Source organism: Anopheles stephensi, chromosome 2 (genome assembly GCF_013141755.1).
Source record: "Anopheles stephensi strain Indian chromosome 2, UCI_ANSTEP_V1.0, whole genome shotgun sequence".
NCBI lineage: Eukaryota > Metazoa > Arthropoda > Insecta > Diptera > Culicidae > Anopheles > Anopheles stephensi.
This window is the reverse complement of record NC_050202.1, coordinates 39,361,623-39,379,940: the sequence shown is the minus strand read 5'-3', so window position 1 is coordinate 39,379,940 and position 18,318 is coordinate 39,361,623. Positions and strand designations below refer to the sequence as shown.

General features: G+C 46.7%; 3 protein-coding genes across 16 annotated transcripts in view; 2 read left to right on the top strand and 1 right to left on the bottom strand.

Moving 5' to 3' along the window:
* Nucleotides 1–170: 170 nt before the first annotated feature.
* Nucleotides 171–7,242, top strand: LOC118507826 (DNA polymerase epsilon catalytic subunit 1). Its single transcript, XM_036046923.1, has 3 exons — nt 171–330; nt 404–527; nt 592–7,242. The coding sequence occupies exons 1-3, from the start codon at nt 284–286 to the stop codon at nt 7,105–7,107; spliced, it is 6,687 nt and encodes a 2,228-aa protein (XP_035902816.1). The 5' UTR covers nt 171–283; the 3' UTR covers nt 7,108–7,242.
* On the bottom strand, nt 7,233–8,074 carry LOC118507831 (ATP synthase-coupling factor 6, mitochondrial). The gene is made up of 3 exons (XM_036046937.1): nt 7,916–8,074; nt 7,575–7,732; nt 7,233–7,480 (listed from the first exon to the last, which is right to left on the bottom strand). Exons 2-3 carry the CDS (start codon nt 7,730–7,732, stop codon nt 7,315–7,317), a joined length of 324 nt encoding a protein of 107 aa, XP_035902830.1. The 5' UTR covers nt 7,916–8,074; the 3' UTR covers nt 7,233–7,314.
* Nucleotides 8,075–12,214: 4,140 nt separating this feature from the next.
* LOC118507821 (ETS-like protein pointed) overlaps nt 12,215–18,318 on the top strand; it is an 85,257-nt gene continuing 79,153 nt past the window's right edge. For 2 of the 14 annotated variants that reach the window (XR_004905714.1, XM_036046902.1), the window contains exons 1-2: nt 12,238–12,393; nt 14,561–15,073. The gene's annotated coding sequence lies outside the window, so the exon portion shown is untranslated. The other 12 variants (XM_036046905.1, XM_036046916.1, XM_036046907.1 and 9 more) reach the window with 12 other exon arrangements.

The window sequence follows — 18,318 nt, the reverse complement described above, 5'->3', positions numbered from 1 at the left end:
TCAAATTTGCCAAATAAATGTTTTTCTAGATGGAAAATACCGAAAATACAAGAAAAAAAATATTAAAAATTAACATTAATTGTTTTTTAATGTATTGAATCGGGTGGGAATCATTTAATAACAGGAAAACCACATATTTACCTTCAATTGTTTTGTTGTTTGGATAGCAGCAGAACAACCATGTTGACATAACGACCCACCGTTTGGCGCGCAAATCAGTCTGCCAGTTCAGCTTGGGACGGTGTTGTTTTGGAAAACGAACGGAGCTGGAATATTTGTGAAAATGTACTCAACAAATACAGGAAAATATAATGCGGAAAAGGCGGATGGGTACGTAAATAGTGTACATTTTCAGCTGAAAGCAACATGAGCCTTGCTATTTACGCCTGGTTTATTCCCCCAGTGATGATACAAACGAGATCGGCTACAAGCAGTCTCGAGAGAATGACCAAATCGACCTCAAATATGGGTTCGAGCGGGTGAAAGACACCCAGGAACGAACAGGCTATCTAATTAACATACACTCGGTAAGAAGCTTAAATGGCCATAAAAACGCGTAGCTATAAACTTTGTTCCGCATTCACGTTGCAGATGGAACTTCTGAACGAGGACCGTCGCCTGGTAGCCGCTTTGGATATGTATTTCCTACAGATGGACGGAAGCCGGTACAAAACAACGGTCATCTACGCTCCCTACCTGTTGCTGATTACGCGCGACGGAACCTCGCTGGAGGTGGCCAAGTTTTTAGGTAAAAAGTACTCCGGTCAGTTGCTATCCATTGAACACATTCAAAAGGAAGATCTCGATCTGCCGAATCACCTGAGCGGGCTGAAGCAAAATTTGCTGAAACTGCGCTTTCCCAACACGACGCAAATGAACAAGGTGAAGCGTGATCTGAACACTGCGGTACGCAAAAATCGGGAACGTGAAAAGGCCAACACTTATTACATGCAAATGTTGAGCACGTCGCTGTCCACCGCAATTCGGTTCGACGGTACCGAAGGCGAAGGAAGCGGACCGAATCAGAATGTGGATTTTTACGACTACATTGTGGACATACGGGAGCATGACGTGCCGTACCACGTGCGGGTGTCGATTGATTTGAACATATTCTGTGGCACGTGGTACACGGTCCGTTGCCGTGGTGGAGATGAGCCTCCGGTGATTACACCGCGGCCCGACATCATCGATCGTCCCGAGCCGGTCATATTGGCGTTCGATATCGAAACGACGAAGCTGCCGCTCAAGTTCCCGGACGCGCAAACCGATCAAATAATGATGATTTCTTATATGATCGATGGACAGGGCTATTTGATCACGAACCGTGAGATCATTAGTGGCGACGTAGACGATTTCGAGTACACCCCGAAGCCCGAGTTTGAAGGCAACTTTATCGTGTTCAACGAAGCAAACGAGCTTGGTCTGTTGCAGAAATTTTTCGACCACATCCTGGAGGTAAAACCGCACATCTTTGTGACGTACAACGGCGACTTTTTCGATTGGCCGTTCGTCGAAGCGCGTGCAGCGGTGTACGATTTGGACATGCGAAGGGAGATTGGCTTTTCGAAGGTAAATGGGCGCGATGGCAATTATCTGTGCCGTCCGGCAATGCATCTTGATTGTCTTTGCTGGGTGAAGCGTGATTCGTATCTGCCCGTTGGTTCGCATGGTTTGAAGGCGGTTGCCAAGAGTAAGCTACGGTACGACCCCGTCGAACTGGACCCGGAAGAAATGTGCCGCATGGCGGTGGAGCAACCGCAGGTGTTGGCAAACTACTCGGTTTCGGATGCTGTCGCTACGTACTATCTGTACATGAAGTACGTTCATCCCTTCATCTTCGCGCTAGCAACGATCATTCCGATGGAACCGGATGAAATCCTGCGAAAAGGCTCGGGAACGCTCTGCGAGTCCCTGCTTATGAAGGAAGCGTTCAAGGTGAACATCGTGTTCCCAAACAAGCAAGTGTCGGAGCTCAACAAGCTCACCAACGACGGGCATGTGCTAGACTCGGAAACGTACGTCGGAGGACACGTTGAAGCGCTCGAGTCGGGTGTGTTCCGAGCAGACATCAGCACCCGCTTTCGACTGGATCCGGATATGATCAAGCAACTGCAGGGCAACGTGGAGAAGGTATTGGAGCACGCAATTGTGACGGAAGAAGGCGTTCCCATATCGGACGTGATCAACTTTGAGGAAGTTAAGTCGGAAATTTTATCCGCGCTCCAACAGCTGCACGACATTCCTACCCGTTTAGAGCAGCCGGTCATTTATCATCTCGATGTCGGTGCTATGTACCCGAACATCATTCTTACCAACCGTCTTCAACCGTCGTCCATGGTGAACGATGCGGACTGTGCCGCGTGCGATTACAATAAGCCAGATGCTCGGTGCAAGCGGGACATGGAGTGGTTGTGGCGCGGAGAAATGCTTCCAGCAAGTCGCAACGAATTTCAGCGCATTCAACAGCAGCTGGAAACGGAAAAGTTTCCGCCACTTTTCCCCGGCGGACCGCAGCGCGCCTTTCACGAGTTGTCACGCGAAGATCAGGCAAATTACGAGAAGAAAAGGCTGTCGGATTACTGTCGAAAAGCGTACAAGAAAACGAAAGTTACACGATTGGAAACGCGAACTTCTACCATCTGCCAGAAGGAAAACAGTTTCTACGTCGATACAGTGCGAGCGTTCCGCGATCGACGGTACGAATATAAGGCGCTCACGAAGGTCGCCAAAGCGGCGGTTACGGCAGCCGTTAAGAGTGGCGATGCAGGCGAAATAAAGGCCGCCAAAGGACGGGAAGTGCTGTACGACTCGTTGCAACTTGCCCACAAATGTATTCTGAATTCGTTCTACGGATACGTGATGCGTAAGGGTGCTCGATGGCACAGTATGCCGATGGCGGGAATTGTCTGTTTGACTGGGTCGAACATTATCACGAAAGCGCGAGAAATCATCGAACGCGTCGGCCGCCCGCTGGAGCTGGATACCGATGGTATTTGGTGCATTTTGCCAGCATCATTTCCTCAAGAGTTTACCTTTCAAACAAACCATCCCAAGAAGAAAAGCCTGAACGTTTCGTACCCGAACGCTGTGCTAAACACGATGGTGAAGGATCACTTTACCAACGAACAGTACCATGTGCTGGAGCGACCCAACTCTTCCGACGGCAAAGGAGCCGAATATTCGATACGCTCGGAAAACTCGATCTTCTTCGAGGTTGATGGACCGTATCTGGCAATGGTGCTTCCGGCAGCTAAAGAGGAAGGTAAAAAGCTGAAAAAGCGCTACGCCGTATTTAACTTCGATGGATCGTTGGCGGAGCTGAAGGGGTTTGAGGTTAAGCGGCGCGGCGAGCTGCAGCTGATTAAGATTTTTCAATCGTCCGTTTTCGAAGCGTTCCTGCAAGGCTCTACGCTGGAGCAATGTTATGCGTCCGTGGCCAAAATTGCCGACTACTGGCTGGATGTGTTGTACAGCAAGGGACACAACATGCCGGACAGCGAGCTGTTCGAACTGATTTCGGAGAACCGCTCGATGTCGCGCAAGCTAGAAGACTATGGAGAGCAGAAGTCCACTTCCATCTCGACGGCGAAACGTTTGGCCGAGTTTTTGGGCGACCAGATGGTGAAGGATGCTGGGCTGGCGTGCAAGTTTATCATTTCTCGCAAACCGGAAGGCGCTCCCGTCACGGAACGCGCCATACCGCTGGCAATATTTCAGTCTGAGGTAAGCGTACGGCGGCATTATTTGCGGCGCTGGTTGAAGGACAACACGATGGGCGATGCCGACATTCGGGACGTACTCGATTGGAACTATTACATCGAACGGTTGGGAGGAACGATTCAAAAAATCATCACGATCCCGGCTGCCTTACAGGGGTTGAATAACCCCGTACCACGGGTGCAGCATCCGGATTGGCTGCACAAGAAGATGTTAGAGAAGAACGACACCTTGAAGCAACGACGCATAAGCGAAATGTTTAGCGCTGCACCGCCAAAACCAGCCCAGCCTCCTGGTACAGAGCTTACCGACGTTGAAGATTTGGTAAGTAGCCAATCCAATGGAGGTCAGTGGCCGGGTGTTCCCATAGCGCACAAACGACGGCGCGAAGGATCCGACGATTGCGAAGAACAGCCGGACAATGCACCGGTGCCGGCAGTTCCGAAAACGTGGCGCGAAGCTCTGGGCGATCCGCCATCGCCAGGAAGCAGTAGGGCAGAGTTGGTAGAATGGCTTCGGTTTCATAAGCGTAAATGGCGCTGGCAGATATGTCAACGCGATCGGCACCATCGCGATGTGCGTAACAGCAAACGGATTCGCACTGCCGTCGATGAAGGTGTCAGTGCAGCGGCTCCATCTCGTGCTGTAACGCTCGGTGGCTTCCTGCGCAAAACGCAACGCTCGCTGATCGAACAAAGCTGGCAGATTATACAGATCGTACCGGTGGACGACCTTGGCAACTTTACCGTGTGGGCTATGGTGGGCGAAGAACTGCACAAAATTCGACTCTCGGTACCGCGGATCTTCTACGTCAATCAGCGCACTCCGGCACCACCCGAGCACGACGGTACAACCAATTCATCGGGGACGACCAGATCGATGTGGAAGAAGGTTCACCGTGTGCTGCCCCGTGCCCGTCCCGTCTACCATCTCTATCAGTACGTAGTCCCGGAGCAGATATTTCGCGATAATCGTCTCGGGCTGCTAGCCGACCTTGCCACACCCGACATTGAGGGCATTTACGAAACGCAAATGACGTTGGAATTCCGTGCGCTCATGGAATTGGGCTGTGTATGCGCCGTGCAGCGGTCTGAAGCGAGGGCGCTGGCTGCTTTAGCGACGAAGGATCTCGACTCGTTCAACATACAGCAGCTAGAAATGCGTCCCATTGCCTCTACATCGTACTTGAAGAGCTGTGCGGATGGCGGTGTGAATATGCGCAAGATATTCGTCTACCAGCACGTTTCCCCAACTGGGAAGCGCGAAATGTGGGGACTGTTCTCGCCAGCTAACAAGAAAGCGCTAGTTATCGTGCTCGACACAGTACGCTCGAATCAACTTCCGACCGTGAAGAATCTTTACGCCTCGGAACGGATTGCCCTCCTAACGGCCGGTGGCGAACATCGGGAAGAAATGCTTCCACCGTCGGACATGTCCTTCGAGGTGTACATGGAAATCGATGCCAAGCAAGTGTACCAGCGCGTTACACGTGCGCTATCCGCATATCGGGACGAAAAACGCGGACCCACGCTGCTATGCCTTCAAACTGCGCTTGGACTGCACAAGTTAAACCAACATTTGCCTATATGCCTAGAGTTCCCGGAAGTTTCCATTCACATCGCAGACGATGCGGCTCTACTGTCCGGACTCGACTGGCAACGCCACGGTGCCCGGTCAATGATAAGACACTTCCTCAATCTTAACCGCGTGCTTCAAATGATGCTAGAGCAATGTCTCTACTTTCAGCTGCCACTGGGCAACATGCCACCCGATACAGTTCTTTTCGGAGCCGATTTATTCTACGCCAGATTGCTACAGCGGCACAATTTCGTGCTCTGGTGCTCTTCCGGAGCACGTCCCGATCTGGGTGGACGCGAGGCGGACGACAGTCGACTGTTGGCGGAATTTGAGGATAACATCTCCATCGTACAGAACCGCGCCGGGCTTTATCGTTCCGTGTGTGTTGAACTGACCGTGGAGAGTCTGGCAGTTTCGGCTTTGCTGCAGGCAAGCAAAGTGCAAGAACTGGAGGGCACCTCTTCCGCAATTACATTCGACGTAATGCCGCAAGCATCGCTAGAAGATATGATCACCAGCGGACCGAACGGACTGCAGCTTTCCAACTATGACGAAACGGCCCTCTGCAGTCAAGCGTTTCGCGTGATGCGCATGATGGTCAATGCATGGTTGCGCGAGGTTTCCATCAACCGGAATGTGTTTTCCGACTTTCAGATCATTCACTTCTATCGTTGGGTACGGTCGAGCCGTGCCCTGCTGTATGATCCTGCATTGCGACGAGCCCTGAACACTCTGATGCGGAAACTGTTCCTACAGATTGTGGCCGAATTCCGACGCATGAAAGCGGAGATTATATACGCGGACTTCAATCGTATCGTGATCGACACAGGCAAGCGAACGGTGGCCGATGCCATTAGCTACACGGATTTTGTGGTGCAGAACATTCGCAATCGCGAACTGTTTCACAGCGTTTCATTGTCCTTTCAACAGGCGTGGGAATTTTTGCTGTGGATTGATCCTACAAACTATGGTGGTGTGAGAGGCAATCTGCCGAAGGATGTGATCGCGTCAGAGGAGGTGACTGCCACAGCGTCCTCACAAGCGGATGCAGAGGAAGAGGAGCTGTCGCTCGAAATGAACTGGAGCATCTCGGAGCAGCTGCCCGAGGAGAGAAGATGTCGGGCGAATTTTGAAAGCTTCGTCGTGTCCTTCCTGCAAACGATGGCCGAAGGAGTTTCCCCTGAAAATGCGCTGAAAAAGTTAGCTTGCGTCGCGTATGGAATGGTGCAGAAAATGCACGACGGATATGCGCGGGGTGCAAATGGGCCGGCCTTGGAGTTTGTTAAAGCCATCACAAAAGCATTGGCGGCTTGCAAGCAAACCGAGGAGCAGCTGATGACCATGCGGCGGAACATGCTACTGCTTGTCGGGGTGGGAGACTTTAGCGACAAGGCGGTATGGAAAGAGTCGATCAAATCCTTCGTGCTTACGGAGGTCATCTGCCAAGCGTGCAACCACTGTCGGGATTTAGATCTCTGCAAAGACACTCATCGGGCATTGAAGGACGGCGAACTACCAGTGTGGCTGTGTGCGCAGTGTAACGTCGACTATGATAACGTCGAAATTGAAATGCGGCTCCTTGACGTAGTTCAGCGGAAGCTGATGTCCTACACGCTGCAGGATCTTCGATGCGTCAAGTGCAAGCAAATTAAGCGGGAAAACCTCTCCCAGTATTGTACCTGCACTGGTAACTTTGAGAATCTCATCTCTACCAGCGAGATACGACGGTTGCTTCAGACGTTCCACATGCTGGCCAAAGACTATCGCATGCACATTCTTGAGGAAACGGTTCACCACATACTGCAAACGTAAGCCGCTACCAACTTTTGGTCAAGAACAGCAAGGCTTAGGTGCTGCAGACGATTTTGCTTCTTGTTAGAGTGCGCGTTTGGAATTACATTTCTTTGCTTAGCCAAATAAACAGCTACACAATTTCGATACTTTTTACATCTGTTTCAGCAGTAGCAGTAGTTTTAGTTCCTATTGTAAGAGGTCTGCTCTTTGATGACCCAACATAGCTTAAGCACTCGCGTTAATAGGATCGATCTTGGGTTCCTCGAACTTGAACGTGGGGAAGGCAGTCATATCTTCGCCCTGCGCACCACCGTACTGCTTGGCCAGTTTCTCCATCTCCTGTTTTAGCTCACGTTCGATCTCCGGCGTAGCATCAACCAGCTTGCCACCGCTGAAAAGTTTCAATATTTTGGATAACATTATTTAGTGTTTGTTCAGTATCACAAATCCGGCCCTGCAAAGATTTGCTCTTGTTTTCAACTTACGCGCTCTGGCTCTTCTGTGCGTACTCGCGAAGCTTATTTACGAACAGCTGCTGGATTGGATCGCTTGCCTTCGCCAACAGAACGGCAGAGACACCATAGTTACGGCGGGCCTGCAGTCCCATAACCCGGGCAGCGGACAGGATCTGGTTGGTCAGCATCTGGTGCCGGGTGGGAGAAAGAAAACGAATTCAGTGCAACGATAACCTCCAATCTTACGTTATGTAACTTGGAAGCAACCGGAACAGTTGTTCCAGTTATTTACACTGCATACGCAATAGCTGGCTACACTCTTGCTTGCTTCTTCTACCCGAATACGGGGCCAATTCCACAAATATACCTACCTTCGGAATATTTTATTCACGTAAACTCAGAAATCGCTCCGAGAACAGATGCAAGAAGATTTTGCGATGCCGAGAAATCTTTTAGCAAAACCCTGTTGACGGTCGACCGAAAATTGACGTTTTTGTTGACACATGGAGCTGTCTTGTTTATGGGAAAGAGTTGAATGCTGCGCTAACCCACAGTGCGGTCATTATGTTTCATCGTTAATTCACGACAGGCACGACAGGAAATCAAAGATGTTTGTAAAAGCAATTTTAAAACTTTCGTTTATATTTTAAGCATCCTATTTACGTAATTTCCTTGAAAAATATTCTGCAAGCGTAAAATGCGGTCTTTAATGAGATTTTTACATTTTATTTGTTTATAATTTGCGATGCGAAAGGAGAAAATGAGATTTATTCAAAAAGGGAAAGGACTGTCGAATGGAGAAAAACGGTGTAAATTGAATCGTCATGATCTTTTGCTGCTGTTGGCTTCAGTGGTCTGCTGCTTCCTGTACATTCGGTTGAACGGTTTTGGATTGTATCATCCACAAGGAAGATCGGGACTGTTTCTATTTTTTGAGTAGGCTCCAAAAAGTAGTCCTTCACTTCGTTTCAAATCCCACCGCGGCCGTCTCTATAGAGTGTACAAACGCTGGACCCCCTGTTAAATCAAGTCAATTAAACCAAGAAGAAGAAAAGAAGTATTTTTATGTATATTTTTTAATAATTTGATAAATGTGTACAAGGATAACTACACCATACACAGCAATACGGCTAGGTCGTTCCTAATGAATAAAAAAACTACACCACAAACACAAATACCATATTTGTCGTTATGTCCTATACTGTACCAAGGCTGGCACGGAGAAGAAACCACGAAATAATAGGAGTATTTGGTTGCGTAGAAAGGCACCTACGATGGCCCCCATACGCATTGGAAGCTCCGAAGAACAAAAGTATATAAAACCGTTGGCACACGTCTCGGTTTAAAGGGCCTCTTATAAGGACTCTCTCTCATGGAGGTCGTGAATGGAGCCTGACCTATCGTAGCTGTAAGAGGATCTTAAACACCATGAGCACAGGCAGGAGCCACGATGGTTCTAGGCCCAATTGTATCTCCAGTTCTCCACAACTTTAAGGCCTATTGTACCCTCAATGGACACGCTTGCGAAAATTTTCACACGATACATATAAGAGCAGGGCCTTTACCTCAGGAGGTGGGCCACTGCCTCCCCCCCCCCCCCTTACCTCCTTCTTCGGAATTGAAACAAGATTCGAGGTGGTAGGGGCCTCTATCATCCATTCCGCCCAGGGTCTCCAAGTGATTTGATCTACTACTGAGTACACCTGGAGGCTCCGTGTACCTCACATGGAGGGTATCCAATAACGCCCAGGAAGGAACCCAGAAACTTAAGATGGACTTCAGGCAGGAACAAAGTGATTGACTGTACGATTAGCAGCCTGACAAAGTAAAATGCTCAGAAAGATCTCTCGCAACGTGAGCAAGGATAATGGAAGGTGCAAGGTGTATGGTGTTTGGAGGATACCTCGAATTTGTAATAGAATTTCTTTTTTAAAAATAAGCTGCGTCTATGTTTTACATGCATTATTAATCTACAATCTGCTCTTCTACTTGAACTGTCCCAGTCTGACATTATTCAACAGTTGATGATGTTGTACATCTCCGGTATGAACATACAGTACAGCAAATGAAAGTGGATGGCTTTTGGTCTGCACTTGTCCCATTCAATCCCCATGTCTATTTTTATTATGCTTCTGTTTGTGCTTCACCAGCGCAGAAGAAGAAAACACGACACGAATATGCAGAGAAATGATGGTACATTGTTACCCACACTAGCGAGCACAAGCATACAAAAAGGCTTCAACGACCCGGTAAAACGGAAAGGAACGATGAAAAGCAACATAAAAAATAAATGCAGGCCAACCATGCTAAGGAGACAGATGGAAGATGATCGAAGAAAACGGAACGGGCACAAAAGCCGCAAGACAAGAACGGGGCCCACCAATGTGAAGGGAAAGCAAAAGCAAACCCCTGAAGAACAGATGACAACAAACATCGGCTTCAAAATCCATACAAGTGAAAACAACCGATGGGAACCAGAACAGCATCAGAGCCAGAACTCGATCATCGAAGGAGCGTGTGTTTGCGTGTGTGGGTGTATGTATATATGTATGTATGCGTTCGGTGGTGTTGTTCTCCCGTGTAACGGTTGCGCAGTGCAATGAGGCTAGAAGGAGGTTTAAAATGATTGCAACGATCGCCAAGGGTTCGGAGGCCTGGCCACCGTTATCGAAGGACTTTGCCGAATCGTGCCACACGAACACATTTTTCCCAGGAGTTGAGTCGAAATGAGTGTAGTAATTGGTGCTTCGGTACGTGTAATTTAGTTGATGGCACTGTCAACCGACCTCGGGCGAGGAAAAGGTAAAACTGCGTCCCAGTGATTGGCCCAAATAAGGGTACGAAAGCCATGGGTTACTGTTGGTCAAATGGCATAGTTAACAAAAATAATTTGAGCCAACTTTGTACCACTGTGTACATTTATTTTTGATCTTTCTGAATACAATTCGGATCTCGTTTAAGTAAAACGTAGATAAGACTTCAGTTGGCGCTTCAATTAACAGCTAAACAACGATCACTGTTTACACTGATTCCGATGCAACGACTGGCAATATCACCGTTGACTAAACTTCACGCGGTTTTATGTCATCGAGAGTGGGACGAGGCCTCCCACCCCCTCTAGCTAAACCTACTTGCTGACGCGCGATCAAACCGTTTACGTTCACAACCCTTGCCGCTCGCCTTCTCTGTCTCTCACTCTCTGATCAAGCAGAATCGTACCAGAATGAATATCGGCCTGTTGCGGCCCGCTTCAGGTGTGTGGGTTTTCATTCATAACTTTCAACCAGCCAGCCCGTCCAGTGTGTAGGTCCGCCGTCCTCTATCCTTACCTGCTTATGCTCAGACAGGTTCCACACCCACAAAGGCGTGATCGTTCGGTTCGATGCGGATGCGCCTGTATTGGTTCGTCGCACTGCCCGTGCGAGTTCCTTTTCTGTTCTCATTCATCTGCGGCTCGAGGATCAGGTGACAGTATATGTGAGATGCGTTCCAGGTCCATCATGCAATTACTATCTCTGGACTGTGTTTTCTTGCATGGAAGGGCCCGGTTGCGCTTATGTAGTCTGTCTTCTTCACATGCCTGCTACACGCAGGACCATGAACAAACCATGCTGACCATGCTTTACGGCGTGTGGTGTGGTACACACGTTCACCATCAATTCGTCATCTGAAAAAAGTATTTTTAATAATAATCACGCTCCTTTAACACATGAGCACAATTCCCTTTTCTTCACTAAAAGATGGACACAATTTTAAAAAGTTGCTTAACTTCTGTTGAAACATTATTCAATACACCTTATGGTTGTTATTTTTACCAAATGCTCCAAAATACAATTCTAAGTCTTTAAAAATAATCTATTATTAAAAAAACCTAAACATGAGAAAATGAAGTTTGTTTTGTTTTTTGGAAACCTTACTTATTTTTAAGTTTAAGATTTTAGAATCGTGGGATCTATAACAATTCGGTTCTGAGTCTCTTTTTGCCATCGTGTTAAAAATGTTGTAAAATCGCATTAAAATTCACCAATTTAAAAATTCTAGCAAAAACTGTATAGTTTAAGGTTTCTCCCTTTATTAACCAAAACTTAAGTATTAGACTCTACTATATAAAAAAAATCTGACACAAAATGTTTTGACTTATTGAGGTTTGTGATTCTCACGCAATGATACGATAATGATACGTTTTGAAGAAAAACAAAATTGTTAGAGAAAATTAAAAAAAAAAAACTTAGGTGCTTCTGCCGATTTTTGGTCCGGTTGTACCTAGTAGAAGTATCAAAAGCAGCAGTTTGATTCTCCACCAGCATAGATGTAGCAAATCCCTGTTTTGATTTAAAATGAGTCATTTTCGCTTAGTTTTACAGCGCTCAAAACACACTCAATTGAGCATTAATATAGTATTAAATCTTCGGATATAAAATAATCATACCAAAATGAACAATAATTCATGATAAATTTTGCATTATTAATTTTACTATTCGTTCTTTATAAATTGGAAAACATAAATTAAGGAAATAATTAATTTTATTAAAGTACTCAAAAAGCTAAAAAAGTTCCAAATAAGTGCAAACTGATTCATTCTGAAATTGCGTGCGCTCGTCTGTGTATCGCCTGGCAACCAGCAATAAGATCGCTGCGCCGAGGTTTAATGGTGTGCGTGCAGCCGACGGTTGCTGCCTGTTTGTTGCGGCTGATCACAAGCTGAGCAACAAATTTTCCTTTAGAGTCTTTTGAGAGAACGTTCTCGCGTGGTGCTGAAGTGTGTACAGTTTGAATGTGCGCCGCGGAAGCCGGAGTATCGAACGTAATCCGTACGATCGTTTGCCAAGCGTTTAACTTTATTTGAACGGTACGAGTTGGGTGGTAAAGAAATTGGTGATTGCGCGCAGCCGAGCAAATAGTAATAGAGATTTTGTCGATATTTCGTAAAGTAATAGAGATTTCTCGTATTGGTTCCTATTGCCCTTACGTCCCAAAAGCAAGAATCGCGGGATATCACAATTGTATGTGTACAAGTGTTAACAAAGAAATATTGTAAGGGAAAGTATATGCTCATACATCCATCCATCCAGCTCTTATCGCGTACATGGACTCGATTTAGGGCCAACCGCCCAGGCCGGGCAGTGATAACAAACCCGACGGGCCCCAACGCTGGACGGTTTCTGAGTACCGGGGCCGCGAGCTTAGTCAAAAACACATACCCTATCGTCGCGTCCCGCTGGTCGTCGATGTGTCGTCGTTGATAAACTAGTGATAGTGCATAGTGTCGCTGAACGCGTGGCTAGCCGGCCTAGCTGGTGGCGAATGAATGGCTCACCCCACACATTGGTAGTAGGATGGAGTGCAATTAGGCTGGTGTGCGCTACTCAAAAGACAGTGAGAGTGTCTGGCTAGTATGCGTGTGCGTATGTGGATCCTATGATCGCTGTTTCACAAGTTCTTCAATGAAAATCACGTACCAAAGATGTACTTTTTGTAGGATCGCTTATGTATGTAGTATTTGTGTTTGTATGTATTTGTGTACACATTCTCCGGGACAATCAAATTCATTCAAGCCAACCGTGTGAGTAGCGGTCGCAGCAAGTTAACGATAATCTCTGATCGAGCTTGCGACTGTTCTCGCTACGAGCAAACACCCTGGCTCAATGGTGCGTTGCTCACACTGCCCGAGAGACAGACAGAATGGCCAGCAACAGATCGCCCGGGCCACAAAACGTAGAAAGGCAATCGAAGAGATCCACGGATTAATATGCTAGTCAGTCGCGGACGAAAGCAGGCTGATGCTATTAAACCCTTTTGCCGGCTGTTGGAGTCACCCGGGTACGAGACGATCCGTGGTAGACAGCGATGCGGAGAACAAACCGTGTTGAGCCACCCGGTCGGTTTCTAGGGTGGCCTTTACGGGGGCGGGTGCGCACGGAACATGAGAGGATTTTTGTATCGTATCTCTGGCGTAGTGCTACTGTGGAGAAGCGACTGACGAAACGAATTGAAACAAAGTTGAGAAAAGAATAATGAAGCGGGGTGAAATATAAAAAAAACACACACACACACAAACACACACGATAGTGAACCGCCATCGCGCATGCTAAACCGAATTGGAAATGAAAGAAACGCGGAACGCGCGTCGATGATGGAAGAAAAAGTGATGAAGAGTGTACAACAAAACCTACCCAAGAGCTAGTAGGCAAACAAACACGTACCGATCGTGGCCAAGAAGTACCACGAAAGAAAATCTGGAAAGGGATTGTGCGACGCGCGACGCGATTCTCTTGTTAGAAACAACCGCTCGGCTTGGTTTGTGGGCAGCAGTGCAGTGTGTGAGGAGGAGGCGCTCTGTAGCCGGGAGACAGACCGACCGATCCGCGTTCATTCATAAAATCTACACTCTCGAACGCACCGCGTCCAAAGAAGGTGACGGCGATGAGAGCCGGAGCAACTCCACACGCTCTTCTTCTCTTTCCGTTCGTACGCGTGCGTGTGTGGCTGTGTGTGTATTTACTCACTCCCGAGAAAAGTCAAGCCGTAGGTGATTTTGCATGGTGGCGGCGTTGTGCGGCGACGTTGTTTTGGTGCGCGAGTTGGAAAAAGAAGCAAACACGAGACCCAACCGACAGCGGGTCCAACCGTTCTACCGGCCCCACAGTGTTGCTGCCAGCCGTTCGTTACCCATGCTAACTCGCGCCAGGAGGGAGCAAGTGAGAAAAAGCGAGAGCGAGAAAGAGCTTGAGTTGACCAAAAAAAGATCAAGTGAAATGTCGTTGCTAGGAGCAATGGTTGAGTGCTTAGATCTTTTCTTATAGCAATTTAAGGAAGTTTTTTGTGCTGTTGCTGGTTTTGCGTGAAATTGTTCCAACCCAATCCGGTCGGTGACAACTGTCCGACAGATGTTGTGTAACTGTGTGACAACAGATTGTTGAGTTTGATCCTTTTGTACGGTTCTAAGTGTGCAACTTACGGGTCCCACTCGTCGTTTATTTTATAATTATTTTAGAGTTTTACTTTCTGTTTTATAGCGAATTGAGTGTATTAAAAATACGAGTAAAGTGCAATTGTCGGTGCTCCGTGTCCCAAACCACTAACAAATACTTTACGAGTGAGTAATCAGTGTGAAATTGACATTTCTGTTTTTTTTTTGTGGTACGAGAATACAGTTTTTGGTCGTCAAAAATGCTGCACATGATCGTGCATTGTGCAAGGGAAGATTGTGAATTGTAGCTAGTGCCCAGATTCCTGTGTAAGCTAGTGAGTTTGTGTGCGTGTGTCTTCCAAAAGTATACAGTGTGTTGCACAAGTCAGAATCGTGCATGTAGGTCGGCGGGAGTGTGTGTCTGTGTGTTACTGATAAGTGATTTTATGCAGCTGCAGCACTTATCAACATCGGTGCTTGCTTCTGGTGACAAAATAATAAGCTGAAAACTTCCGTACGGGCGACGCTTACAAGAAACCAGAACCTGCAAAACTGGGAAAGAGAATTGCGACATTGTGACAGCTTCAACCAGCGAAGAACCAATCTTCTACTGGCGGGGGTAAGTTCTATCTAAGTAAATAATTCTTTCAATTCTTGAAGTAATCGGACAAAGCCTCCAACAAGAGTCTAAATGCTCTAGAATTCTAATAACTACGACCTTCGGCTACGTCTCGCAGCGGGACCTGCGTGGACTCATACTTGTCCACGCCCGACAAAGCGAGCTCCATACCTAGGGAGCATAATTTTTGTGAATGAATTCTGTAGCCCACGGTGAGAAGCGAAAGCGCCGCGGTACGATGCGGAGTAGTAGCACTGTCAGCTCCTCTATCTGCGTGCCCCGGCAGCCTTAAGGTTCTCCCAATGTCTCCCAACCTTTTGCATGTTTCCCCAGACTGGTAATTATTTTTGCTTTACCAGCACGATGCCATACTCCGTTGGCGCTTTTTGTTTCGTTTTTTTTCTGACGTGGTGGTTTCCTCCAGCAGTGGAGTTTCAAGGAGACAAGTGGTAGTTTTTGCCCATGTATTTACAGTTTTCACCCTGATAATCTACCACGGGCTGTGTCCATACTGTAGATCGTGCACTTGGACGTTGTTTTTGCTTCAATCTTGAACATGGTAAAGCCATGGCGTGTACGTTTTTACTAAATTGTTACAATCTGTTGCGCAACCGGCGCACAACACCAACAAAGGGAGGACGTACGGATTTTAATGGTTGCCCTGCGTAAGGATCGATCTTCTGCTCTGTACGCTGTAAGAATCTTCAATATCTTTTTGTAAAAAAAAATACAAAAGAGCACATGCGCTGTAACTACAGCGCATTTTGACCAGATTCAACTAACTTCCAGCATGCGGTGGAACTGTAATGAAAATTCCCCTCGCCATTCGTTGATAAGATAAAACAATAATCGTAAACTTCTTCGCGGGCTGGAGGTTGTTGTTGTTTGTTTCTGCCACACTTTTTGCACCCTACCCAGCGGGTTGTGTGCAAGAAGAGGGACAGCCGAACGCCTACACGCAGCCAGCACGCTCAAAGCTTATCATTGGCAACACCGATAAATGTTTGAAATGTTGGGCCGTGGCGAAATATTCATACTACTCGCTCAAAAGCCAAAAGTCTAATCAAACTTTACGACGCGCCGATTGGTCGTGTAAGAAATTTGCGCCTTTCGAAAGGCAAACCCCAAACAAAAACAAATAAAGCAACGAAAAAACAGGGCGACGAGAAACCCAAACGTTTATCATCAATTTTACATTTTATCTTGCCTGACATGCGCGTGATCGCTAAGGCTTAAATGCGTTGATAACGCCAATGACGGTTGTATTGGTAGTGACATCGGTGTGTGCGTTTTTTTATGCTAAAGTCAGTTTCTTACCAGTAAACTCTGGCAAGTTCGTTATTGCAACGATCGTATGAATCATGCATGCTACATAGAAATGCATTTTTGTCAAAATTTGAAATTTATTTTTACAGCTAATGCGCGCTTCCGAACGCTCTGCTGACAACGTTTATGCAGAAAATGTTTCCCACAAAAAAAAAAAATGACTCTTATTCTACTGCCGATAAGACTACGGACGCTAAGCGCTTGTGATTATGGTCGCAACTTCGATCATTAGTAATGGGCCCAATCTCATCCATGACAGTGTACGCGTACTTCCCCGTACTGTAGGTATAATCGTTGCGATAGCAAATATTTGTATTCGTAATTGTTGACTCCTCAAAGGTGAGGGTTTGCCTTTGACGGCTTTCGAGGCGGTTTCCTTTCTCGAGCCGGTCGTTAAGATCGTGAGTTAATTTTAGGGATCGGCTTAAAATTATCATGTCAATACAAAAATGACGGAGACGTTTCGGTAAATCTTGTCACACCACGCGCCGTCATGCCTTCTTCTCCGTTTGCGGGTATGGATAAATAAACAAACAAACGGCCAGCATCCTTCAACGCTTCGGTGACGTTGTGCCTCGTGTCTGAAATGGAACGTGAGCTATCGAGCTCTCTTGCGCTACGCATACGGTGTGGTTTGCGTGTGTACTGTCGTCATCAACAAGGCCTCACGTAACGAGTTACGAGAATGGGTTCGTAATGAGGAGAAATTCTTTTGGACAAAATCATAGTTTAAATACTTTTCAAATTACAGACGTAAGAGTTCTCGTTGTCAGCATTTGGTGTTTTGGCTTTGGACTTTACACTCAACCATTACTTATGAATTAAGCAGTTTGTGAATTCATGTTATCATTGACATAAAACCGGTCGGCCATAGTCACAAATTGGGCCTTTTAAATTTCTCGCCCAGCACGTATGAGTAGTTCAGGGCATAATGCAACGATCGCAGGTACGATACCTCAATTAGAATCACAATCAGATGCAAAACAACGAAAACTGCGCAACGCACTGTCGTCGGTCCCGAACTGCGCGTGCTGAATGGGGTGCTCAATGATGCTGTTGACAGTCTTGTTGCGTTCTTGTAAATTGTGGGTTTATTTCTGGAACGGAGCTTCATTTTATGTACATGCATAAACTGGGCGATTTAGATACTCTGATGGTGAAGTCGGTCACTTATAGATTCATTGAAAATGTAACCAACAGACAGCAAGAGAAGATATAGGAATGGAAGGGACAAAAACTGCACATTTGCTTTGGATGTCGAACTGGGGAGAATTGTTTGGTTAATGTTACGATGTACTCCTCTTCGGGGGTATATTGAAGGCTTATTATTGAAAGATAAAAACTATAATATGTGGTTATCACTTGTAAGATGTCCTTCATGTGCTTGGGCCCCCGCATATCCATGGGAAAAAAGAAATTGTGTGATCTTTGGTGATTGTGATCTATCGTCGATCGATTTTTTATCCATTGATTTTTAGTTATCCTTCCGTCACGGGTTGAAGCAAAGGAGCGATAAATCTGTATACACTTTATGAAACATGAAACTGCAGGTTGAAGGGATAAGAAGAACAACAACAGCGTAGATCGATCGTTGATGCGATGGTGGTTAGGGAGCGGCTCTGCATGATGGTAAGGATACATTGATGGGAAGATCCTGCAGCACACAACTTCAACCTACATCGATCCAACCCGTATAGCGACATCCACAGCACGAAAGATCCAAAGGCCAAGAGCTGGCTGGAACGAAAAGGAAGATTATTTTCCGTGCTAGCTACGTTTTTTTAAAGGATAGATTCCTTTAAAGCTCCAGACAGGTTGTTCGACCGAAACAAAAAGGATTGAGTTACAGTTTTGGCAAGGATGCAGCATCACATTCCACCCTGCCAGACAGCTGATATCTTGTTACCATTTTTCTTGAA